Source organism: Lissotriton helveticus, chromosome 7, assembly GCF_964261635.1.
Source record: "Lissotriton helveticus chromosome 7, aLisHel1.1, whole genome shotgun sequence".
NCBI classification, from domain to species: Eukaryota; Metazoa; Chordata; class Amphibia; order Caudata; family Salamandridae; genus Lissotriton; species Lissotriton helveticus.
Genome location: NC_136068.1, coordinates 527,765,485 through 527,792,376, shown reverse-complemented (window position 1 = coordinate 527,792,376; position 26,892 = coordinate 527,765,485). Strand labels below are relative to the sequence as shown.

Genomic DNA, 26,892 nt, shown 5'->3' with positions numbered 1-26,892 from the left:
TCTAGTCTTATCGATATATGATCCCTGACTGGGGTCATCACCTGTACCGAGCAGGAATGGGAATGTTCATATGCTGTATGAAGTCATGTGCTGTGTGAATTCTGAGTATCCATCTCCCAAATGTTAGGACCTCAATTTTTTTCAGGTAACTTTAGACGCTAAATGTGATACATAGCTAAACTACATGTGTACAACTTTCATTTGGCTTATCAGATAGAGGACATATGATGTAAATTGGAGTGCAAAGTGTCATCAGTGTGCAATGAGCTTTTGCATGTCACATGATGTCTGCCACAACACTAATGATGGTACAGTGGTGCTGAACTTGACCTTCGCGGCTTGTTTCTGTGCTACGCATGCGCACCAGAGTAGCATTTATTGAGGAGCCTGCAAGTCACAACACACTCCACGCATGCGCGGGAGATTAGTGCTACCGGGGACGCCGATTCTTCGAAACCTGCAGAGCTCAATACCGGTAAGCCTGAGTAGTATCGGTATGTTTTATATACATGCCTACAAACATCTGGCACATGGAACAAACAAGCCTTCTATTCTTCTTGTTTAACAGAGGCTGTTTTCTTCAAAAATTTTGTTGGATTTCTACAACCATCATTCCTGTTCAAGGACGCATTTTTCCACGACCCTCCGGTAAGAGATCTACCGTCTTATGTCCATGTATGAGCACCGAACCCGATCCCGCTATTATACTAAATGGACGTTGCTCTTTTTACAGGCTCCCTACCCCATCTCTACTTGAACTTGCAACTTTACAGATATTCTCAAGGTAAATTTAACTATGGACAGTGGCTAGCTCAATCCGCTTTGATTTCTTCACCATACTCATGTAGCCCCTCGTATGTTGTTTTTTTCATCACACAGGCTCTTTCCCTTTCTCCGGATATTCTCCATAGTGGTAAGCAGAAGGCTCCTTGGGTGGCAATGCATTGGAGCATCTTGATATTTTACTATACATAGTTTTTAGAGACACACGATAGAATTTTCTCTCTCTCTCTTTTTTTCTTAGAATCATTTGGCCCTGACGAAAATCCCTGCCAAATCTTGGGGATTTGAAACGCGTAGGCCGTTCCATGTTCAGTGTCTGCTTCCCCTTCATGGTGTTGTCCTGTAGTGTGAACATAGTGACACATTACTGGCTTACAAAAAATTGTTGTATATAGTGTTTCTGATTTGACATTTGATTCTGCTGATTCATTTTTGATTTACATCTGTAAATATAATTGTATATATAATTGTATAGACTGCAGCAGACCTAATACATCACACGATTATTTATTTTTATTTAGTCGTGTGTGTATTTGTATTTGTACGTGTTTTGTGTATGAATGGTAAGGTATGATTGTGATATGACTGAATTTAGTATGTATGTTGAATTTTAATAATCCATTGATTTTTTTGTCCACAATTTCTTTAGTGTTCTCAAAAAATGTTGCTCTTGTTCAAACTGTATATGATTAATACAAATATACCCCTGTATTTTTTTGACTGAGATATTCAAATAAAAGGCTACTTATAAGCACATCCCAGCTCGGATAAACTTTCTTTGCTCTGGTGGCAAACTCTTTGTTAACCAATATCAGTATAGGCAATTGTTCTTCGTTGATATAGAACTTGACCTTCTGAACATCATGATCTGTTATGAGTAATAGGTAGATTTTTTAAACTCTGGGCATTGTGTGAGCATTGTGTTTATCTCAAACTTATATCCATCTATTTGGTTACATCATTTTACAATGTTATGATACAAGTGCCAAAATATGAAACTTAATCAACTATCCTAGTGTAGACAACTCCATCAATGCATTTAGGCCTGTCTTGGATTATTATACGAGTGAACCCAACACTTTATAGGTCATGTAGCATGCATGCATGTGCTCATGATAAATTTGAAGCCTATAGAGTGAACCATGAGGCTGGTGTGATGTGTTGACTTTTTGAATGTTTTCTGTTGATTTGTGCTGGTCAGGTGTGGAAATGCATTTGCAATAACCCATGTTGCTTGTCATTTCAGATACATTCACGACAAGTGGGTAAAGGGGATGATGTCGGTGGGGACACAGCTGGTCACAGCATTTCTGGAAGTAAGATGTCAAACACAGAGGGACCCAGTGACTAGGAAGGAGTGGGAAGTGCATCAGAGGAAAGCATATTTGTTGTTGATTGTAATTGTAGTTCTTTTTATCGTTTTCCTTTGAGGGTGTTCTAATGTGGATCCGGTGCAATATTTTCAGTTGGAGTTATATTTTTAATGTGTATTTGTGGGTTGTTTGTAGGATTGAGGGCTCTTAGTTTTATTTTGTACTTTTAAGGTTTAGCTGATATATATATATATAAGTGGTTTGTTTTTTTACTTTTTCTGTGCCTTTACCAGGTATTCAATTATTGAATGTTCTTGCTGGGTTTGTGGGTTGTAGATGGTTTTGAATAAGGCTGGGAGGAGCTCATAGAGTTTCACTCTGCAGAATTCCACAGACTTACCAGAAAACTCTGCCAATATTCTGCAGAGTTCCGCAAGTGGGCGGAGTACTAAACTTGTTACACCAATGAACAAAAGCATAGGCTATGGGACCCTTTGCAAGCATAATTTCTGAGAGAGTCTCCAGGCACAGGTCACTCACTTACCTTTTTTGCGGAGGCGGCTCTCTCTGCAGTCTGCACTCTGCATGATCTGCTTGGCCTTGTCAATATTGCTGTTGTCAACCGCATGTAACTTTCATGCTCTAGCCTCCATCTGCCTACTTGGTAGCACTCCGCAGCTCTAGCGCCCTCCAAGCAGAGGCAGCCTAGGCCACAAACACACAGCCAAGCCAATGGTGGCAGCAAGCAGGTTCCCGAAGCAGAATTATCTCTTCGTGGGTGTAATAAAGGAGATACCACAGGGGTCGGTTTGGGGCTCTGTCCTGCGCTAGGCGCCCAGTACCAACCAAGCCAGAATGGGCACCGGTAGCAGCTGTGTGTTTGTTACAATACACACTAAAGAGTGGGCCAACGTACCAGGAAAGCGGAGGAGCACACGTCATCAAACTCTGGTGTGGAGGTCGGATACATCTATTCAGCGTATGCTCTCTTGCATTGTTAGTCTTTTTGGTGTGGTAAGTGTAGAAACTTTCTATTCTTTTGATTTTTTATGTTTAATTAGTTCCCATTTTATTGCTTAATGTGCACTTAGTTTGTTATTTGTTTCCAGGATACTAATTAGTATTTTGGTTTTAGCATGAAACATATTTCTGTTGTTTGTGGTGTTTAAATGTGTTTATTAGTTTTAATTTCTTTTTTAATGTCTCTTTTTTTATTACATGAATTGCTTTTAATTATTTGAAAAGTATTATAATTATTTTATATGTTTGTAGTTTATTATATTGTTTTAATAATTTAATATTTTTATTTGAAGATTTATTGTTTTGTGTGGAGTATATTTTAATGAAATAGAGTTATTACAATATTTTCAAATATATGGCTTTATTTTTGCCATAGTAGTGCACTCAATATTGTGTGTTTTGATAGTTTCTTACTTTAAATATTTATTTATAGGTAATGTGGATTTTGTTTACAATATTTGTGGATTTGCTATGAGCTGAAATAAATGATTTTAAAAGTAATATTTTGATCATTGGTATTTGTGTTATTGTTAATTAAGTATAGGATGAGATATCATTGTAAACAATATTTGTTTTTGATATTTTTATGATTCACAATTGTTCTCCCCAGTATTATGGGCCTAATTCAGACCTTGGCAGACTGATTACTCCGTCACAATGGTGACAGCTATCCCATCCACTGAAATATAAATTCCATTGAATATAATGATATTTATTTTTGGGTGGACGGAATAACCGTCACCGTTGTGAAAGAGTAACCCGTTCGCCATGATCTAAATCAGGCTTTATGTCATTGATACATTTAAACATGGCACTACCATGCTTTTTCGAGATCTATTCATCCTAAGGTTTCTATCAGCGGGTTAGAGACCTCCCTCGCTCTGAAAAGCATGCTGGTAGTTCACAATGAACATAGTATTTGTAAGATGTTTAGCATTTTATTTTGCAACATTATTAGATGTCTTCAGTCTCCTTACCGGGATACATTTCCTTGCCCGTGCCTGACTTATATATGTGTTTCCTCTGGTTTCCTGAGTGTGGGGATATCAGACATGCTTGGGGTTCAAAAGGGATTGAGTAAGGCACCAGGGAAAGGTCATGATGGAAAGTTTTCCCTGATGACTGGCATCGAGAAAACCTACCAACCACAGACAATTCTGAAAAGTAGAGATACAGATAATTCCACAGTGATGAGGCTTGTTTAAATCCTAGCACATTTGATTATCCAGAATGTGCAGAAAATGTAAATGTATGAGTAAAAAAACTCACAGGTTCTTCACTTTTCTGTCACACAAAACTACAACTTCTGGGAAATGGCAAAATCCCACCATCCGAAGTTCCAACACTTATCCTGATAAAACTGTACCCCACCTTAGGCTGCTATAGGATTTTTTCTGAGCCCAAGACAAGTTCAAACAACATCTCACTCTATGCTGGGGTACAGATTTGTGTGTACCGGCAATAAGTCATATGTTTAAGACATATCATTGGCTGAATCACTGAAATTTCCTCCAGGAATCAGGTAATAAACTGCTTTTTCACTATTTGCAGGTTTTTCGGTATCTCAGTGTCACAAGGCTAAGATCTGAAAATGTTGGCACCATTCACCACAGCCTTACCTTACTGCTGACCAAACTGCACACAAGCTAATGTTGCCTTTCTTCCATCAGTTCTGTCAGAACCTTTACCTCACCTGGTCTCTTGCACATTGACTTACTGGCAAGCATGACAATTGCACTACTTGTCCTGTAGCTGCACCATTTAGAAGTGTGCCCTTCAATAATTGCTGTGCAACAGCCTCAAGTATGGATGGAAATCTCAAGATTCAGATTTTTCCTTATTTGTACTGAATTAGAATTGTCTCAATACATTCTTTCCACTGTCTTTTCAACTGCCTCCATACAGCTTTATATGCTGTGTCAGGGGCCTAAAATCTCATCCCCTACCAGTAATTGGTCTATAATTTCGCTCATAGTCTTTTCATAGCAGGCATCCTTCACTCTATTCGATGAGATGTGTCCTGCCTTTGCGGCCCTAATCTGTGTCTCATCTCATTAAAGGGCATTGTCTTAGCTTTCTGAGGGCTCAGCATTTACTTCTCTGGAACTCTTAACAGGTTGGGCCTTCAGCGAAAAAAATTATCTTTGTTCTTAACATGATTGCCACCTATTTTATGTCTATATATGGCCTGGCTCCCTTGTCTAGTTCCCAGGGCCTATTCATCAAAAAAGAAATGAGGGTCACAATACACCTGCCTTTAGGTTTCTTGCCATTTAGTCCCATGTTGCTTCCTCTATGCCATACCTCATTGCAACATCACATCAGCTCTCCTGAACTCCACCGAGGAGCAGGGTATCTCCAGTGGGTCGCTGATGTATCCCATCACTACTACGGGCATTCTCAATGCATCCTTGAGTTGGTGGGACAAGTCTTATCAGTGCTTCACACCATCAACGCCATCATAGAACCATGCAGGTCAGGCTGACTCCTTACCGAATAAGGCACAAATAATTGCCCCTCCTCCCAAATGCGACACTTCCCCAACCGCTGACAATCTGATGCACCTTGTGTACTGCTCAAAGTGAGACCTGCGACGGAGCATCAAGTAGGTTGATCATTATGGAACACATCAGGCTCCGCCCTAACCCAGCAAAACCTACATGAAAAATGGCCACAAAGCATAGGTGATACAGTACTTCAGAAAATATGTCATGTGGCCTATAATTTGTTATGGAATCTTTCTTTACTTTTAGATTTCACTTCCTTTCATTGTGGCCTACTGCCTCTTCCAGAGATTCTCAGACATAAGTTATGTCTGAGAACCACTGTAGACAAGACATGGAGAAAAACAAAATGGTAAAATCTCAGTGCATAATTTTTATTTCTTCCAGGCATACAAAGGAGGCCAATTCCAATCTTCACATTGGCAATATGATTTGGTTAGTATCCAGATTTTTTACAACTTAACGAACACTGGCAAAATTAAGACCATGCTATTTTGTTTCCTTCAATATCATGGTACAGAATCTTGCCATTCGACTTCGTCTTCCAAAAACTTGGAAAATACATCCACCATTACTTGTGACATAGCTAAAACTTGTAATCCCTGCTCCTCTGTAACGAGACCCTATTAGCTCAGAGAAAGCCATCAGTTTCTGGTGGACTGGAAGGACTATTACCCTAGTTAATGAGCCTGGTTTGATGCTTATTCAGTTCATGCATAGGTTGTCCGGTCCTTTCATGACAAGACTGGTGCTCCAAATTGGGAGGACACTGTTAGACTTAAGGGTCCTGTTTGTGCTACTTGAGAAGCCTGAGGAGCTTTGGACTCATGTCAGATTTGGAAAAGTGATGAGTTTAGGCCAGGGCTAGGGCAGGTTAGAACTGCATTCCAGGCACCCTGGTAGCATTGTTCTGTGGGTCTTCTTTCATTCGGAAACTCAGCTACATTCGTCTCTTCTGGTGTTGCTGCCCCTAGGTTCCTAAGTTTGGGGTCTAGTCCTCTTCTGCCTACAGCCGAGAACTGTGGATACTTCACCTGGTTATCATCCCACTTGCAGAAGGGGTGGTTCCATACCGATTAGGCTTGGGAGCTGGGATTTGATGTCAGCCATTTTGGTGAGTCCTCTTCATTACTGGTGCCAAAATCTTACCAAATTCTTATGGCTACCTAGTAATTATTTATGTTAGCTCAATCCAATATGACTGAATTGAATATCCTCTTCCTGTTTATCATTTCCTTTCCCTCAATCAAATAAAGAGCTGTATCAATGCAGTAGATGAGTATTTGTGTGGCTTTGTCACCCATCACTTATGATTTTGTCCCTTGCTATTTTTTTCAGCTTTGTGAAAATTCTTGGAACCTTCAGTCCTACATGATCTTTATACCCCAAATCTAGTTCTGCTCTTATTGGTCTGTTTAGTGGCTAGATATCCTCATCTTTGTCATCGAACTTAGGACTAACAATTTGAATCATACTAGGAAGACTTGACACTCTAAGATGAGAGCCATCAACCTTCTCACTAAAACTTGTGATTCATTTTGCTATGGTTCCATGTTCATCATTCATGTGTTTCAGTGTGTGTTTAACATGCGCTCTTCATGCTACACCTTCGTTTTTACAATGATTTTCAATCTTGTTTATGAATGCCTGTTTGAAAAATTGCAGCAGATTGTGCAACCATTGTCCTTTTCACATTTCTATTCAAAAGATAGATTTAACTCTTAACCTTCTTTACACAGTGTTAGAGATCAATGGGGTCCCCTGAACAGTTGCCCCCTCCCCCTCTACACTGCAGGGGCCTGCTCAGTAAAGCAGAGTGGCTGTCTCAAGTTCAAGAAAGGATTTTATTTATAATAGCAGAAAACAATGTAATACATACAATATAAAATCCATATATATAGGGATTATTAAGTCATTAGATGAAGAATACTGATAATAGGAAAAAACGAAAATGACAATCATATGTATTTGATTCATATTTAACCACTGTGTAATAATAACTAAATGGCAGTGAGTAAGAAGAAGTAGAAAGTCAATTGCTAAGTACAATAAATTCAATGCAAAAAATAATTCATGGGGGCTTAAGCACTTCTTCAATACGGGGAGTATGAACCCCTGTTTTGCTTGCAGACATATCTGATGGACACCCATAAGAGATCTCGTTTGATAGTGAGGGACACTAGAGTAACAAATGCTCTGTCTAGTCTGTGATTGTAACCGACACCATACTACCAGGCTTGGAAGGATACCTTAGTACAATCCTTCTATGCCTTGGTAATCTGTTGAAATGCAACTACAAGGAGTAAATCAATTATGTGAAAATTATTGGAGTGAAAAGCCCAATCTTCAGAGACACTGCCAAGGAATATAATAATAAAATGAAAATGGGTTTGTGTGTGAATGGGTATTGATGTGTTGCCAAACCTGCAACCAATAGTTATAGGTATGGGAACATACATACAGCATATGTTTCAAATCTGCTGAAATAGCATTTCATGTCCTACAGGAAGAGGACAGAGTAGAGTTTATTCTATGTAAAGAAAGATGAGTATACAAAAGCTTATTATAAATGAAAAACAATGATTGAGTAGTATTAGCTGCTCTGGAGGTTTTCCTTATTTTAGTCCAAATTGTATTCCAAATAGAAGTGAGAAGGAAGTCTAGAAGTCTGATTGCCATGAAAGTTCTACCTCTGTTTTACTTTGAGTATCCAGAGGAAAGGTTATCTGTTTACATAATTGAGAAGCTGAAGGAGAGGACCATAAGTGTAAAGCACAATGGTATACAAGATCAATGTAGAATTCTGAGTATGGTGAGAAATTGGATGCACTGTTGGCTTGGAAGGCTAGAATAGATCGGTCTAGGAACCATATAAGCCAACTGAATATAGCATGTTACAACGCATGCTATTACATTGCGTTCTATTACAACACGGTTGTTACAAAGACTGTGATGTTAGAACTCGATACCTTTATATCGCAAGTCATTAGATCGACTTGCTGTAGGGGACTAGCTGGACTTAAGAATAGTATAATTTACTATTCCAACTCCAGCCTGCGCAACAGTAGGGAAGGTGTTGTAATAGTAAATTATACTATTCCTTATGTTAGAGTGCCCCCTACAGCAAGTCGATCTAATGACTTGGGATGTAAAGGTATCACGTTCTAACAGCGCGGGCGTTGTAATGACCGTGTTGTAACTGTAACGCGATGTGATGACAGCGTTGTAAACGCTGTTGCCCAAGCCAACTAGTTGTGAATAAGAATGGGGATGTCTCCAATAAAGTGGATGATATGCAATCCTGTTTAGTCTCACTAGTCTCTGAGTTATATGGGGAAGAAACTTTCCCAAACCCGGAGGCCCTCAAAGCCTGGTTAAGAGAGATACACCTACCAAGTTTAACATCAAATAGCCGTGGAATTCTGGATGCCCCGATAACAAGGGAGGAGATTCGTTTAAGCCTTGGTTAAAGCAGGAATGGTAAGGCGGCAGGCACGGATGCACTTCCCAACGGGTTATATAACCTATTGATCGAGGAGCTCGTTCAACCCTGGAAACTCTATTCGATTCAGTCTTCCAACTAGGGGGTCAAGTTCCTAGGTCTTCGAAAGAGGCAATAATTGTACTTATCCTGAAACATTCTCAGGATCCCTCGAGAGCCGATTCCTATAGACCAATCCCCCTGCTGAATGTGGACTATAAGATCTTTATGAGCATCTTAGCAGGGAGAGTGGCCAAAATCGCCCCACGACTAATTCATTCTGATCAGAAGGGCTTCATCCCAAAGAGGTTTATACAAGAGCAGACCCAGCAGCTCATTGGCACCACAGATCTTGCCACAAACGCTCCGTGCCCATGGCTGTGGGGGCCCTAGACACTGAAAAAGCGTTCAATAGAGTGTGCTGGAGTACCTGTGGGAGGTGATGAGAACAACGGGCTTTGGGCCCACCTTCCTTTATACTCTAAAAATTAGCTATCGAGGTGCCTCGGCTAGGACCTTGTTGAACGGGTTTTTGACATCCAGTTTTAATATATCGAGATGGACACGGTAGGGCTGCCCTCTCTCACATAAGTTATTCGAAATATACATAGAGTCACTGGCCCAGGTGCTGAGATCTGATGTCTCTGTAATACCTTTTAGATCCCAGTTTTACAGTAGTAAGGCCACGCTTTATGCGGATAATCTGTTGCTATACATGGCCGACCCGGTTGTTTCTATCCGGAGGGTTGAATATCTCCTAGAGGAATTTGGGTCCCCTCAGTATACTTAGTCAACACATCAAAAACTGAGGTGATGTATTGGAACATAAAAAACTGGGATGGGAAAGTCAGTCTCAATTTTAAATATCTGGGAATCATAATTGTGAATGAGATAGATAAGATTCCACAACTTAACTGAGATAGGGTAGCAAGATAAATAGTCCGATTACTAGCAATATGGAAAAACCTCCCTCTAACCATAATTTGACGGGTCAATTTAACAAAAATAGTTATACTCCCCAAATTAACCTACCTTCTTAATGCCATCCCCCTTGGTTTCCCTAAATCATGTATCGATAAAATCTAGAGGAAGATTGTAAGTTTCATCTGGGCTTATAAGGGTGCAATACTGGCATAGAAAAAAGTTAGACGTAGGCTTATTAAGGGGGATTGGCTCACACAGATTTTAATTGATATTGTGCAGCTTTTCAATTCAAAAACATCCAGGTGTTGCTTGGGAAGGTGAACGACTCTACTTGGGGGAGGCTCCTAGGTGAAATGGTAAGGGGCGTTACCTTCCAAATAGAGACTGCATAGCCATGTACAGATGTTTTGCGACCACAATTGTGATTGCAAAACACTCGCAAATTACCACCTACTTCAAGTAGGCAGTAATGCATTTGCAAATGGGAAGGGGTACCCAGGGGACCCCTTCCCCTTTGCAAATACCTACAACATTATTTTTTAAGGGCAGGCAGTGGTAACAGGGACCACTGCCTGCCCTTAAAAAATTAAACAAAAACGTTTCATTTTTTTAAAAATGCATCCCGTTTTCCTTTAAGGAAAATGGGATGCATTTAAAAAAAAAAAGCTGCTTTATTTAAAAGGGTTCCCAGACATGCTGGTCTGCTAAGCCCAGCAAGCCACCATCCCTGGGATGGTGGCTTGCTGGGCCTTACCATTCCCAATGGGGTCGCAAAATGCGAGTGCCTCATTAATATTAATGAGCCATGCATTTTGCGACCCCATTGGGAATCGCAATCCATGTCTCTGACACAGTAGTACTTAGTATATTGTGACTCAAATTGTGAGTCACAATTTACTATGGTCACACATCTGGCCCATAGAGATTGAGGGGCATATTACCAAGGGCCATTATCGCCGCATTAGCGGGACTTTTTCCCGCTAATGCGGCGATAATTTTATCGCCCTATTACCAAGCTGTCGCTAACACCAGTTAGCGACAGCTTGTAGGCGATAGCGGGCATTTTGGGGCCCACTTTGCATGTCAGCGATAATTATCGCTAATGACATGCAAAGTGGGTGTGGCAAGATGTTAGCGACTGAAAACAGTCGCTAACATCGCTATCTCCTATGATCAACACAGGCGTTGTTTTGGAAATATTCACGCTAAGCGCGAATATCTCCAAAAGCTAACACCTGCCCTGACCAGTTCTTAGCCATGTTATCCAATGAGAGGTGGATAACATGGCTAAGAGCATTGTCATGGTAATGCCTGAATATCGCTGTATTGACAGTGATATTCACGCATTTCGCCTGTTTTTTATCGCTCCTGAGATAAACCTTGCTAATAGCAAGGTATCTCAGCGATAAAAAAGGGTGAAAGGCGGCGATAGAAATATTGCTGCTAAGCCTACACAGCGATAATTATCGCTAGTTGTTGGTAATATGCCCCTGAGACTGTTAGTTGAGATGAAATAGGGTAAAATTAGATGAGATGTGACAAGAGAAAACTGAGTGAGTGGAGTGGTTGAAGAGGATGCGATATAAGGAATTAGGGAGGGTAGAAAGCGTTAGTAGAGATGAGGAGGGCAACAAATGGAAATAGGGAGATGTGGATACTAAAGCAGGCATGTCAGATGTTTTTGCGTGGCTCAAGTCAACAAGCTGAGGTGGGGCCTTTCTAGGATGAGGACCTGTTAAAAAATGTGGGAAAAAAATGCTGCAGGAAAACACTTAGGGCCTGATTCTGATGCAGTTAGGAAGGCCTCCTAATGGCATTTGCTCCTTCCAAATCAGATTGGGAACGTATTTTCCCGACCCAGGGCCCAAATATGATGCGGTTAGGAACATATGCTCCCATTGAAGTCAGTGGGAGTCCAACCAAATCGTATCTGGAAGCATCCGGATTCATTGTACTCCGTCAGTCGGACTCTCCCGATCCGAGGGGGTCGGTAACCATTTTCAAACCGATTCGGTCGGGAAGCTTTCCAACCCGCATCAGAATCAGGCCCAAAGTATTTCATATCCAACACCTAGAGCCATCTTGTGGTGTTAACCTTGCTAGCAGTGTTGTCATCAATAAGCAGGGCAGATTTGCTTTTGTTCTCCTAGTACTGCAGTCCAGAGTTGTTCAAACACATACTGTGGACCAGGATTTCATTTTTTGTACCCAATGGGATACAAATAATAATTGTCAATTAGTTGTGCTACTCTTGAAGATATATTTGACATAATATATTGATATATTATTTTGCATCCTGGTAACTGAATAATGTATGAGCTAGGAAACTGTCCTTATTTCCTGCTCATCAACACTTTATATTAATTCATGCCACTGTCACTCTTAAAGCCCTGTGTGCTTTTAGAGCCATATTAACCCCTTCACTGCGGTGGCTATTCCGCCGCAGTCCTAAGGGGGTGGGGCGGCCGCGCGGCGGGCGCATGCTGGTGACGGAACCGCTCCGTCACCAGCCGTGGTTGCGCTGTGCTCATGACGGAGCGGTTCCGTCACGGCCCCGCCCGCTCAATGGAACGCTCAGTGCAGGCGCGGAGTCCGCGCCGCGCAGGCGTGTCGAGCGGGCCGTGACGGAACCACACGTCATCAGCACAGCGCGACCGCAGCTGATGACGGAGTGGTTCCGTCACCAGCAGGGGAGGGGTTAAAGAACTTTTTTTGCAGTGATTCATAAATCTGGCAGTTTTTTCTTAGCACTGTGTAAACAACAGATGTTAGTTTTACCCATTTATTTCCTCCCCAAATTACCAACCTTTTAAGAATGGTAGGCTGAGTCTTCCTGGCTGTGTGCTGATCTTGGGACATTCACATCACTGCGGATGGCACCAGCTTGTGTTGATTTACAATTCATAATAGTCATGAGTCATAATATTAGGAGATGCTATTTTACTCCATTTTAATTTCGATCTGTCTGCGGTACTTTTTCGGTAATCTCTGTGGTATATTTCTGGCCGCAACACGGCAGTGACTGACAAATAACAAATGGATCAAAAAGCACACACTTAATATATGGATATGAACACTCCTATTAGCACTTTTGTACACATATGAATCACTGTGCCATTTATAAACCCATGCCCCAGGCCTGATGGTTCAGTGCAAGATGTGCAGCCAAATGTATGAACTTTTTTTTGTGAATCACTATTTGATAATCACTATTAATAATGTATGAAAATGTTATTTTAAAATGTGTGATTCTCAGCGGTTCTCATATGGACCTATCTCATGAATACCAATGAGGTAGTTCACCATTTGTGACCCAGTAGGAACGACAGTGTCACAGGGATAATGGCCTGCGATATCCATGATTGCTTTGAAATAAGCAGTTTTAAAAAAAAGTTACCTGTTTCCCTTAAAAGAAAATGGGATGCATTTTTAAAAAAAATACAAAATAAGTGTATAACTTTAAATTTTTAACCACCATTCGGTCGCAAAGCATAAAAACATACCATAAGGTATTATTGTTTGGATGGGACGGCATAAATACTCCCCTTCCAAAGAGCGCTTCCATATGATTTTCTAAACTCATTCAGCGATTCTGTAACATTTTAAGGGGGTAAAAAAGTCAAGAATTACTTATTTATGTTATATATTGTCAAAAACTCATGGAAAACATTTTTGACGTTATGCTGTCTTCTAAATATATTATACCCCTGTATGTACTTGTCTTGCAGACCAATTAACATCTCGGTGTATACGGTGCGCATGGGAGCCTATGCACTTTACATACCAACCTCGTCTGAGATAATCTCTGCATTAAAGCAGATAATAGTGAACAGTAACTACAGCAGCGCAACCGGATCTGCAGGTGACATCGCCCTCGTGCAGCTCCAAACGCCCGTCGCCTACTCTGACTTCATCCTTCCAGTCCTTATTCCCTCAGCATCGCTACAGATTCCAGATGGAATGATGTGCTGGGTAACCGGCTGGGGAACTATCAACCAAAATGGAGGTAATAGATAGAACTCAGCTTCGCACTGTGCTTGACCTGGAATAAGGAGAATTTGGGTGGTTTGTTTGATGTTATGAAACTTACAGAGTACCAGGGTCATAGCCTGTGTGTCAGGGGCCGTAGTGCAAGGACGAATTGCCCCCTTGCTGCTGTTTGAACTGTAAAGGATAGCAATAATCATGGTTCAGTTGGTACCTAAGGCCTCTTGGCCCCAGTGCCACTGCACCTGCTGCACCATTGGAAGCTGCACCTCAAAGAGGGCAGCAACTGTGCCTTGAGTCCCAACCTGTTGCGGCCAGCACTGGCCGCAACAGGTGAAATAGCGGGCCCAGTATGTCTAAACAGAGTGTTGCGGCATGGGCTTCAGAAGCCAATACTTACTGAGCGCTTACTTGAGAGGATTCAAAAATATAGTGGGACCAAAGAAAACAGGATGTCTTTCGATGTAATGCTGGAGTGAGTCCCTGAGTATCTGCCATATACTGAGGAATGGATTGTTATCTCTTTGACAGGCTCATCGCTTTTGAAGGGAAAAGTTGGTTCTTAACTAGATTTGGAACATTAGTACAATTTACTTCAGAATACATGATATGTTTAGTAAGATGATTGTATATCAGAATATCATTAATACCATTATTGTTTGACACACATATTGTGGCTAAAATATCATTTATAAGAATATCACCCCATTGGGGTGACCTAGTTCTAGGACACCCCCGCGCCGCACGGCCACCAGCTGCTGCGTGTGCCCCCTCTCCTTGTGCCTCGCTGCCCCGGCTCCGCCGCGTGACCACGCCCCCTGCCATCGAGCGGCGTGGTCTGTGCTAGCTTCCTGCCCTGTCTCTGTTTTTGTGATTGCTTAGTAAGTTTTTCCTGTTGTATTGTAATTTCGCCCCATTTGTGCCGTTGTTTGCCTCCTTGTGCCGCCCTCGTCGCATCCCTCCCCGCCCCCCGCTTCCCGCCATCACTGCTAACCCCGCCCCTTTTCTTTCTGTACCCTCCCCGCTCCCGCCTCCCAGCTGCTCCGCCCACCCACGCACTTGGCCATATATGGCGACCGTGCGACGCAGGTGAGTGTGACCTAGTTCTAGGACACCCCCGCGCCGCACGGCCACCAGCTGCTGCGTGTGCCCCCTCTCCTTGTGCCTCGCTGCCCCGGCTCCGCCGCGTGACCACGCCCCCTGCCATCGAGCGGCGTGGTCTGTGCTAGCTTCCTGCCCTGTCTCTGTTTTTGTGATTGCTTAGTAAGTTTTTCCTGTTGTATTGTAATTTCGCCCCATTTGTGCCGTTGTTTGCCTCCTTGTGCCGCCCTCGTCGCATCCCTCCCCGCCCCCCGCTTCCCGCCATCACCGCTAACCCCGCCCCTTTTCTTTCTGTACCCTCCCCGCTCCCGCCTCCCAGCTGCTCCGCCCACCCGCGCACTTCGCCATATATGGCGACCGTGCGAACGCGCAGCGTTGACGCACAGCGCGTGCGCCGATTGTGCGCCAAAGGCGCGCCAAAGGTAAGCCCGTCTGCGCCCGTCCGCGCCTGGACCGCGCCCAGAGCCAGGACCCCTGGCCCCCACCGACGGAGGCCGACCCAACGAACCTACAACGCCGCTGAACTCATCGCACTCAACACCGGCGCCATCCCGGGATGCCACCGAGCCACCCCGAAGCACACCCACGGACCCTTCAGCTGCCACGCCTGCAAGTTCACCTGCGTCCGGACCTACCCTGCACCAGCACCCGCCAAGCCGAACACCAGCAGAAACCACCTCAAGTGCATCCTGCTCAACACCCGCTCCGTCCACAGACACGCCGTCGAGCTCTGGAACCTGCTCGACACCACAGCCCCAGACGTCGCCTTCCTCACGGAAACCTGGATGAACGCCTCCTCAGCACCCGACATCGCCATCGCCATCCCAGAGGGCTACAAGATCACCCGAAGGGACCGCACCACCAACCAGATGGGAGGAGGCTTTGCCATCATCCACAGGGACACCATCCGCATCACGACCAACACCGACGACACCCTAACCACCGCCGAACACCTGCACTTCCAGATCCACACCGACCCGAAGACCACCCTCAGAGGCACCCTGATCTACCGACCCCCGGGACCACGCACACGATTCAGCGAGGACATCGCCGACTTCATCAGCCCACATGCCCTCCCCTCCGCCGACTACATCCTCCTGGGGGACCTCAACTTCCACCTGGAGAACAACAGCGACCGTAACACCATCACCCTGCTCGACAACCTCGCCAACCTCGGACTCAAACAGCTGGTGTCCACCCCCACCCACCTCGCCGGACACACACTCGACGCTGTCTTCTCATCCAGCAAAGACATCGCCTTCAGCCACGCAACAGGACTCCACTGGACGGACCACAGCTGTGTCCACTTCACCTTCAAAAGAACGACGATCCACCACCACCAGCAACAGGTTGCCCGAAGAAGCTGGAACAAGATCACAGCCGACCAGCTCACCGCCTCCCTGAGCCAGCACCCTCCTGCCGGCTCAACGAACCCCAGCCAGGCCGCCGACAACCTCACGAAGTGGATCAGCAACTGCGCGGACGAACTCGCCCCCCTGAGGACCCCGCCCAGCAGACCCGGCAGCAGAAAAACCCCATGGTTCACCGACGAACTCAAGAGCTCCAAGAAGAACTGCCGAGCCCTCGAGAAAGTATGGAGAAGGGAACCAACAATGAACAACATGTCCACCCTCAAGCTCGCCACCCGGAAGCACCACCAACTGATCCGCGCCACCAAGAAAACTGCATACAAGGACCGTCTGGACAACAACGCACACAACTGCAAGGAACTCTTCAACATCGTGAAAGAGCTCTCCAACCCCAACGCCGGAAACAACGACATCACCCCATCGCAAGACCTCTGCAACTCCCTCGCCTCCTACTTCCACAACAAGATCGCGGACATACACAACAGCTTCAGCATCCAACCAACGCACGCCACAACCGCAGCAACGCCTCCCACCACCACCCTCCGCGCCTGGACCCCGATCAGCACCGAAGACACCATCCGCACGATGAACTCCATCCACTCCGGATCTCCAACCGACCCCTGCCCTCACCACGTCTTCAACAAAGCCGACGTTGTCATCGCACCCCACCTGCGGGACATTATCAACACCTCCTTCGACACCGCCACCTTCCCTGAGAGCTGGAAGCACGCCAAACTCAGCGCTCTACTCAAGAAACCTACAGCGGACCCCACCGAACTCAAGAATTACCGTCCCATCTCGCTCCTCCCGTTCCCGGCCAAAGTCATCGAAAAGACCGTCAACAAACAGCTGGCCGCCTTCCTCGAGACAAATGGATCCCTCGACCCCTCACAGTCTGGCTTCCGAGCCAACCACAGCACCGAGACCGCCCTCATCGCTGCCACCGATGACATCCGAACCCTGATGGACAACGGAGAAACAGCGGCCCTCATCCTCCTGGACCTCTCCGCGGCATTCGACACTGTCTGCCACCGCACCCTAGTGCAGCGCCTTGGCAACATCGGAATCCAGGAGAAGGCACTGGAATGGATCACCTCCTTCCTCGACGGAAGAACACAGAGGGTCCGCCTACCACCGTACAAGTCAGAGGCCACCGAAGTCATCTGCGGCGTCCCTCAAGGATCCTCGTTGAGTCCCACCCTCTTCAACGTCTACATGAGCCCCCTCACGGCCATCGCATGCCAACACAACCTCAACATAATCTCCTACGCCGACGACACCCAACTGATCCTCTCCCTGACCAACGACCCCACCGCCGCCAGAGCCAACCTGCACGAAGGGATGAGAGAGGTAGCCGAGTGGATGACGACCAGCCGCCTGAAGCTGAACTCAGACAAGACGGAGGTCCTCATCCTGGGCTCCTCGCCCTCCGCCTGGGACGACTCCTGGTGGCCCCCCGCCCTGGGCACCGCACCCAAACCGACGGACCACGCACGCAACCTGAGCTTCATCCTGGACTCCTCCCTCTCCATGACCAGACAAGTCAACGCCGTCTCCTCGTCATGCTTCAACATCCTGCGCATGCTACGGAAGATCTTCTGGTGGATCCCCACCGAGACCAGGAAGACTGTCACCCAGGCCCTCGTCACAAGCCGACTGGACTACGGCAACGCCCTCTACGCCGGAACCACTGCCAAACTCCAGAAGAGACTCCAGCGGATCCAGAACGCCTCAGCCAGACTCATCCTCGACATCCCACGAAACAGCCACATCTCCGGACACCTGAGAGACCTGCACTGGCTCCCCGTCAACAAAAGAATCACCTTCCGCCTCCTCACCCACGCACACAAAGCCCTACACGACCAAGGCCCGAGCTACCTCAACAACCGGATCAACTTCTACGCTCCCAAGCGCCACCTCAGATCAACCAGCCACGCCCTCGCCGCCGTCCCCCGCATCCGAAGAGCGACAACAGGAGGAAGGTCCTTCTCCTACCTGGCCGCCAAGACCTGGAACTCCCTTCCGACCGTCCTGCGCCTGACCCAAGACCACCTCTCCTTCATGAAGAAGCTCAAGACCTGGCTGTTCGAGCAGTAATGGCACCCCCCCCCCTCCTAGCGCCTTGAGACCCCACGGGTGAGTAGTGCGCTCTATAAATGTATTGATTGATTGATTGATTGATTGGGTATAGAGGATAGGCTTGTAGCTTGCTGCTGAAGGCTATAGGCCCTGAACCTGCGGCTAGGGCCTATAACGAGGGAGAGGCACTTAACAACCAATATAACCCAGGGCAGATGGGTAGAAGGCTATTAGAACATTCCACCCACTAGGAGTAGAATGTTCTAAATTATAAAGGAAGAAACATGTTGGCAAACACTGGAATATTATACCAGACCAGAGGTACTCCATTGTCTTCAGTGAAGCTCTCAGTATTCCAATGTCGTAATTTCAGTTATGAAATTCAAATTCAATGATGCAATGATTTTTTTAAACCATATCTAGAACACAATATTTTTTGTGAGACCAATATTCAAGCCTGAATGTTGTGACTAGCAGCATGTTTCAGTTTTGCTCTCACTTCTGGGAGGAGACGGACCGTCTACCAGTTTCTCAAGCATTGGGCAGGGTTGTGACAGGCACCTTGGTGGTCACCACCTGGGACCATATTATGGATAGTATGCAATTTCCTTATTTGTGCCACAGCGCTCCTTAAAATAAGTGTGTCAGGTGCATACAGGGAAAGTGTGCCTTATTACATTGAGGGCCTGATTACTGGTTTGGCGGTCTGACCACCCGAACACTGCAGCCAATAGAAGACTGCAGAGTAGGTGGTCTTCCAACCGCCATATTACGAGTTGGCAGGGGTGCCCATGGTAAGGCTGCGGCAGTCTTGTGGTGGTTAGCAATGGGTATCCATATCTATCGATACCTATGTGTAAATTTCAATTACACATATGTTGAATGTACATATCAAGCAATCAATCAATGACATTTATAGAGCGCACTACATACCCGTAGGGTCTCAAGGCGCTGGGGGAGGGGGGGTGCCGCTACTGCTCGAACAGCCAGGTCTTCAGCTTCTTCCTGAAGGAGAGGTGGTCTTGGGTCAGGCGCAGGTCGGTTGGGAGGGAGTTCCAGGTCTTGGCGGCCAGGTAGGAGAAGGACCTTCCTCCTGTAGTCGCTCTTCGGATGCGGGGGACGGCGGCGAGGGCGTGGTTGGCTGATCGGAGGTGGCGTTTGGGAGCGTAGAAGTTGATTCGGCTGTTGAGGTAGCTCGGGCCTTGGTCGTGTAGGGCTTTGTGTGCGTGGGTGAGGAGGCGGAGGGTGATTCTTTTGTTGACGGGGAGCCAGTGAAGGTCTCTCAGGTGTCCGGAGATGTGGCTGGTTCGTGGGATGTCGAGGATGAGTCTGGCAGAGGCGTTCTGGATCCGCTGGAGTCTTTTCTGGAGTTTGGCGGTGGTACCGGCGTAGAGGGCGTTGCCGTAGTCCAGTCGGCTAGTGACGAGGGCCTGGGTGACGGTCTTCCTGGTCTCGGTGGGGATCCACCAGAAGATCTTCCGTAGCATGCGTAGGATGTTGAAGCACGCCGAGGAGACGTTGTTGACTTGCCTGGTCATGGAGAGGGAGGAGTCCAGGATGAAGCCCAGGTTGCGTGCATGGTCTGTCGGTTTGGGTGCGGTGCCCAGGGCGGGAGGCCACCAGGAGTCGTCCCAGGCGGAGGGTGAAGAGCCCAGGATGAGGACCTCCGTCTTGTCGGAGTTCAGTTTCAGGCGGCTGGTCGTCATCCACTCGGCTACCTCTTTCATCCCTTCGTGCAGGTCGGCTCTGGCGGCGGCTGGGTCGTTGGTCAGGGAGAGGATCAGCTGGGTGTCGTCGGCGTAGGAGATTATGCTGAGGTTGTGTTGGCGTGCGATGGCCGCGAGTGGGCTCATGTAGACGTTGAAGAGGGTGGGGCTCAGAGAGGATCCTTGAGGGACGCCGCAGATGACTTCGGATGCCTCTGACTTGTACGGTGGGAGGCGGACTCTCTGTGTTCTTCCGTCGAGGAAGGAGATGATCCATTCCAGCGCCTTGTCCTGGATTCCGACGTTGCTGAGGCGCTGTACTAGGGTGCGGTGGCAGACAGTGTCGAATGCCGCGGAGAGGTCTAGGAGAATGAGGGCCGCTGTTTCTCCGTTGTCCATCAGGGTTCGGATGTCATCGGTGGCGGCGATGAGGGCGGTCTCGGTGCTGTGATTGGCTCGGAAGCCGGTCTGTGAGGGGTCGAGGGATCCATTCGTCTCGAGGAAGGCGGCCATCTGCTTGTTGACGGTCTTCTCAATGACTTTGGCTGGAAATGGGAGGAGCGAGATGGGGCGGTAATTCTTGAGTTTGGTGGGGTCCGCTGTGGGTTTCTTGAGTAGAGCGCTGAGTTCGGCGTGCTTCCAGCACTCAGGGAAGGTTGCGGTGTCGAAGGATTTGTTGATGATGTCTCGCAGGTGGGGTGCGATGACAGCGTCGGCCTTATTGAAGACGTAGTGAGGGCAGGGGTCTGTCGGAGATCCGGAGTGGATGGAGTTCATCGTTTGGATGGTGTCTTCGGTGCTGATCCGGGTCCAGGCGTGGAGGGTGGTGGTGGGGGGTGGTTGTTCGGTCCTGGTGTGCGTTGGTTGGTTGTTGAAACTGTTGTGTATGTCTGCGATCTTGTTGTGGAAGTATGTAGCGAGGGAGTTGCAGAGGTCTTGCGATGGGGTGATGTCGTTGTTTCCTGCGCTGGGGTTGGATAGCTCTTTCACGATGTTGAAGAGTTCCTTGCAGTTGTGTGCGTTGTTGTCCAACCGGTCCGTAAATGCGGTTTTCTTGGCGGCGCGGATCAGCTGGTGGTGCTTCCGGGTGGCCAGCTTGAGGGTGGTCGTGTTGTCCGGTGTAGGTTCCCTTCTCCAGACTTTCTCGAGGGCTCGGCAGTTCTTCTTGGAGCTCTTGAGTTCGTCGGTGAACCACGGGGCTTTCTTGCTGCCGGGTCTGCTGGGCGGGGTCCTTAGCGGGGCGAGCTCGTCCGCGCAGATGCTGATCCACTTCGTGAGGTTGTCGGCAGCCTGGCTGGGGTTCGCTGAGCTGGCAGGAGGGTGCTGGCTCAGGGAGGTGGCGAGCTGGTCTGCTGTGATCTTGTTCCAGCTTCTGCGGGCGGTCTGTTGCTGGTGGTGGTGGGTCGTCGTTCTCTTGAAGGTGAAGTGGACGCAGCTGTGGTCCGTCCATTGAAGCTCTGTGGCGTGGCTGAAGTCGATGTCTGGGCTGGAGGAGAAGACTGCGTCGAGTGTGTGTCCGGCGAGGTGGGTGGGGGTGGACACCAGCTGCTTGAGTCCAAGATTGGCGAGGTTGTCGAGCAGGGAGCTGGTGTTGCGGTCGTTGTTGTTCTCCAGGTTGATATTGATGATACATGTGGAAAATATCACCAACTCATTGCCAGAGTCTGGTCCATATATGACCAGTCCAAGCAAGAGGTATAAGGCACAAAATGGACTTACCTGTATTTCGTTGCAAACAGGGTTGTATTCTTCGGGGTCAAGAAGCTCCTGTGAAGGGGGACCTAGAGCAAGGGATTTGGGTTAAACTCTGATGGGTAGAACAGGAGAGTAGTTCCCTCATTTCCACTGACTTGTAGCAAGCCGTCCTACCTCCGCTGTCAGCTCATTGGAAAGCCAAGTTACGGGCAGTGGTGAAACTCCTCAGTGCCTTCCTATGGCAGCTGCTTTTTCCCAACCATTACCCCAGTGGTATGAAGTGTGCTGGTGGAGTCGGCCGCTCAGTTCCAGCCTTTGCAATATCAATCCACCCATCTCGTAATACGGGGGTAGGACTGCCAAACTCGTAATAGGCCCAAAATATGCATACCACAGGGGAGCCGCAAACTCGTGCTCACCCCAGGGCAGCACATTCAAGTGAAAAATGGAGCAGCTTTGAAACAGCCACTCCGTGTTTTACTGTGTAGGCGGCCCCCGGGGTACTTCTGTAATACGGTCCCTAGAGTCCTTGTAGGCATTAAGGACACTCCCGACAATTGTCTTGATGATGAGTCGGCCTCTGGGCATTGGTCTGTTGGGAGTTAGCTGTGGAGGTTGGAGATCATAGTCAGCCTATGCAAATTCCTTGAAGATATTGACTCCAGCTTTGACACAACCTTTGGAATGGAGCAACATGTTCTACTTGGACAAACGTCTTATTTGATATTGGCACAGTCCACTCAGGCACACTTCTTAGGTGTAGCAGCACCATCTGCTCAGGCACACATCTCATATCTAGCAGATCCGTCAACTCAGGCATGCTAGGCTGGTGTAGGGGCACAGTCTGAACAGGCATGCTTTAGCGATGTAGTAACATAGCCCTATCTGACACACTTCTTCACATGGTACCTGTCAGTTAAGGTGGAGAGAGTGTGGTCCATGCTTGTCTGGAATCTCAGGTCAGTCTCCTAAGTCTTCTTCCTGCCGGTTGATCCACGCTACTGGGGTTCAAGCTGCTCTGATGCTTTATATCTGTCACACCTGTGCATGATTGCAATACTCCTGCCCTCTCCTGTTAGCAATTTAGCTTCAATGCACTCCTGGTCAAAGGATTAGCTTCTACCAATAAGGCAAGATTCCATATAATATCGTCATACCACTGGGAAGCTAGCTGTTAGTCAGACACCAGCTCTAGTTGCTCAGCAGTCCTTTAAGTGCTCTACGGAGTACTCCCTCCCATGGTCAACAAGTACTTGTAACTGGAGCAATAGGCAGGCCAGTCAAAGCAGACATGGGTTGTGAATTCTCTGCCTAAGCTTTCAGAACTGTTTTGGGTAAGTTTTCTTTGCATCTTTCCCCTCTAGGCTGTACTCCACACAATTCATCTGTGCAGTGTGATGCTTCTGCACCGGGGGTTCAAGAGCCACATTGAAAAGAGATCAGAATAGAGGCAAAAGGCTGGCCTTACTTAAAGGACCATTCTCACTCTGAACAACACAGATTTCAGTCCTTACGCCAACCACCTACCAAATTGCAGTTCTCAGGAAGACAAGCCAGCACTGCAGCCCCCCTCGACAAAATGACCTCATTGAATGTCTAAAGGAGCCCTGTCTAATTTTTCCCACATTCATTCTCCATGTGTCCTCTTGCCAGTTTCAGGAATGTCATAAAAACACGTCCACTGTCTGGGAAAGTAAGCTCGTCTCCATCTTGTGCACAGGAATAGGCCTGGGGCTTTCAAATGGAATCCATAGGCCTCCATTACTCTGGCTCATGTATACACACATTGCATCTTCCATTAAGGTGACACACACATAGATGCCTAATATGCACTTTGAATGTTAGCAATAGGATCCGGATTAGTGCATATGAGTGGAACACTTACACAAGTGGACCAGTTTGTCTTTACCCCAGTGACACGGATAACAAGGTCTGGTCACAACTAGGGATCCACAACTTGGTGTGCTGGCATCCCTTCTCTACATGCTAAACCCATTACAGGGGCAGTTGCCCACTTTCAGACAAATGAGTGCACTCTTGGTACACCCTTCCAGGTCACAGGACAAGTTCAGGACCTCACCAATGTCAAGGGACACATCTGGGTCTCTGTGTACACACACACACTAGATGAGTTTAAGAGTAGGGCCAAAATTAAAAGCCAGGAGCCCTTGCAGTTGGGCACTCTAGACACAACTGTACACAACTGTACACCAAACAGGGAACATCTCCATTCAACCAGTCTGCGACTGTTCATCTCCATAAAGTCTTAAATGTTCTAAAAGAAAAAAAACATTGAAAGCACCAGTTGGCCATTCAAGGTGCACCATAATGCACATTCTTCTTAGGTGGCAGTAGCAGCCAACACGTCCCACACTCGTTTCACCATTACCAGCTGACACTGCACATCAGCATACATGTCAATGAAATCCCAGCATTCACTGTGGCACTCTCAGAAGTCATTATTAATGAAGCAGTAGGGTAGATCACCTGACAAAATATGCCTTGTAGAATCTCATCACAGTGCTTAACTTGTGTCAAGATAAAGCCAACAAACAAAGGTGTTGACTCAGCGGACTAATGCATCCAATGTAGGAAACTGTATGTGAACTTGTGGTCACAACCTGACATTTCACAGGATTCACTCAACATGGAATGTATAGTGTACGAAACGAGGAATATGGTGAGGCGATGTTAGCCAGGAAAATGTAGATGCAGAGAATGGAAAAGACATACCAAAGCAATCCGGAACCCAGTAAGGGGTGGGAAATCAAAGAACACAAAAAACACACACTGTTGAGGGCCTAAAGGACATGCAGGCCATTGTTGAAACATAAGGGATTCTCTCCATCCCTAGGAAACATCTGGAGAATGTTGGAGACACCTATCACTAAGGCAGAGGCTTAAGAACCCCGACAAGGCATCAGGCAAAGGTGGGCTGCCATCAGGTTCCTTCAATCTGTTCTTTACACATTCTTTTCTATCCACAACTGACTAACTGACCAAGATCTATAATTAATTTTCTGAGGAGGTGGGTGTGCTACAAACAAAGCAGGAAGTATTCATTGCCTTGATTCCCAAATGAGGTAAGACTCATGAAGAATGTGCATTATGCAGGCCAATATTCCTCCTAAATATGAAGATTCTTGCTAATAAGCATGAGCCCTGGAGCCGTTTTGGTAGAAGTCGTTCTTATGGGATTCATTAAGTGCAAGCAGAAGAGAGACAGTATTAGGGCAATAGAAAACTTGGTAGAAAAAGCAACAAAGTAAGTCATCCCGATGATGTTATTATCAGCATCAGCTGGTTCTGCTTGGAAGCTGTCCTGCATGCGGTGGGATTGGGACCTAATATGCTAAACTTGGGAGTTGGTAAGCTACATTGCCAAAAGGCCAGATTCACTGTTAGTGGTGTCAATCAGAGTCCTTTCCCTTGACATGGGGTATAAGACAGAGATGTCAGTTTTTGCACTTTTTATTTGCCTTTGTGGTCGAAATGCTGGTGATATCAGTTAGGGCCCATCCACAGATTAAGTAGATGGATTTTAGGAATTATACAAAATAAGGTTTATTGATGATGGAGTACTGTTTACATTAACAGCCCTGTAGGAATCCATCCCTGCTTTATTTGAATCCCTAGATCAAGTTAAACGAAAGGCTGGGGCGTGGCCAACCCGGCGACCTAGATAGCCTCATGGCATTGAAGCTCCACTGAGCGCAGCCCATATATTCGCCCATTGAGCAACCCATCCCTCAAAATGGGCACAACATGCCTGCTAGACCCTGCCGGACCCTGCTATAAATGGAGATCTTGGGGTGGTGACTAGCTGTGGTGGCAATCTAACTTGCTTCTCTGCAGGTCCTCCACCTTGACCTGACATGACCTTCGGAGGTCCCCGCAAGTGAGCCTGGGGGGGTGGCAGCGGCATCCATGGTACCCTGCAGCAGGGAATCACATCCGGGATGCACCCGACAAGACCCTATCTACTGTGGAGGCCCGAGTTGGGACCCGGCTGCGACGCCGCGGATTGAGGCTTTGGAGGCGCACACTCGGCTTGTTATGCAGAGGATTCAGGGCTGCGACTTCTGCCTGGGATGATCCAGGCCTGCCATTCCTCCAGAGTTGCCTGCCAGCCGCCTCTGCGTTGGTGGCCTGTCAAAGTCACGCTTGACCCTTGGGTAAGGTTTAGATCACCCACTCATCATGCAGAGGCCTACCATAGGGCCAAGGGCCGATCGTCTCTGCATGTGTGGCAATTAAGAAATAGGTTACAGTGAGCCAGAACTCCTGGCTGTGTTACGATCTCCAGCTCCCTACCTCCATTTGCATGATCTGGCAACTCTTGCAGACTGGCTCTGACGTTGTTGCTGCTGTGGGGGGTGGCCAAATTCACCTTTACTTTGTTTTCTAGCCTGCCTGGCAGCATGAGACTTGTCCCGGGCTGTATCATAAGGGTGGAGGCAAAAGAAGGGGGTTCCCCAATGGGCTTCTTATTGGATGTTGGCGGGTTGAGGGGGGAAGAAAGACTGAACAAAGACCAAAGAACAAACCCCGCCAGTGGATAGTGTGGTCCCAAGTCTGGGATCCTAGTGTACATGGGGCGATAAACCTAGAAGTTGGTACTGCACATTACAAAATTATCATAAATCAATTATTCGTAAGAGACAGATTTTAGCAAATATATAAGTATTTTTATTTTAGTGTAGAAAGCATTTATGTACATCCATAACACATAATTATTTTATAAATATAATACACATGATCAATTTGAAAGCAAATAAAAATTTACAAAATTACATACTCATTTCGAACCTACCCAGTAACATTTTCATACTTCAATCATACTATCATTCTTTCAATTTTTCAAACCTAATCCTACCTAAAGATCAAACATTCCACTCTCATTCTTCAATCAATACAGGTTATTCTGTT

At 46.7% G+C, this 26,892-nt stretch overlaps 1 protein-coding gene across 2 annotated transcripts in view; it reads left to right on the top strand.

Annotated features, from left to right (window-relative positions):
* LOC144768711 (serine protease 27-like) overlaps positions 1-26,892 on the top strand; it is a 244,491-nt gene that overhangs the window by 158,050 nt on the left and 59,549 nt on the right. For both annotated transcript variants that reach the window (XM_078652581.1, XM_078652582.1), the window contains one exon: positions 13,754-14,031. In XM_078652581.1, coding sequence (XP_078508707.1) covers positions 13,754-14,031 — 278 coding nt within the window. The remainder of the gene's footprint in view (positions 1-13,753; positions 14,032-26,892) is intronic.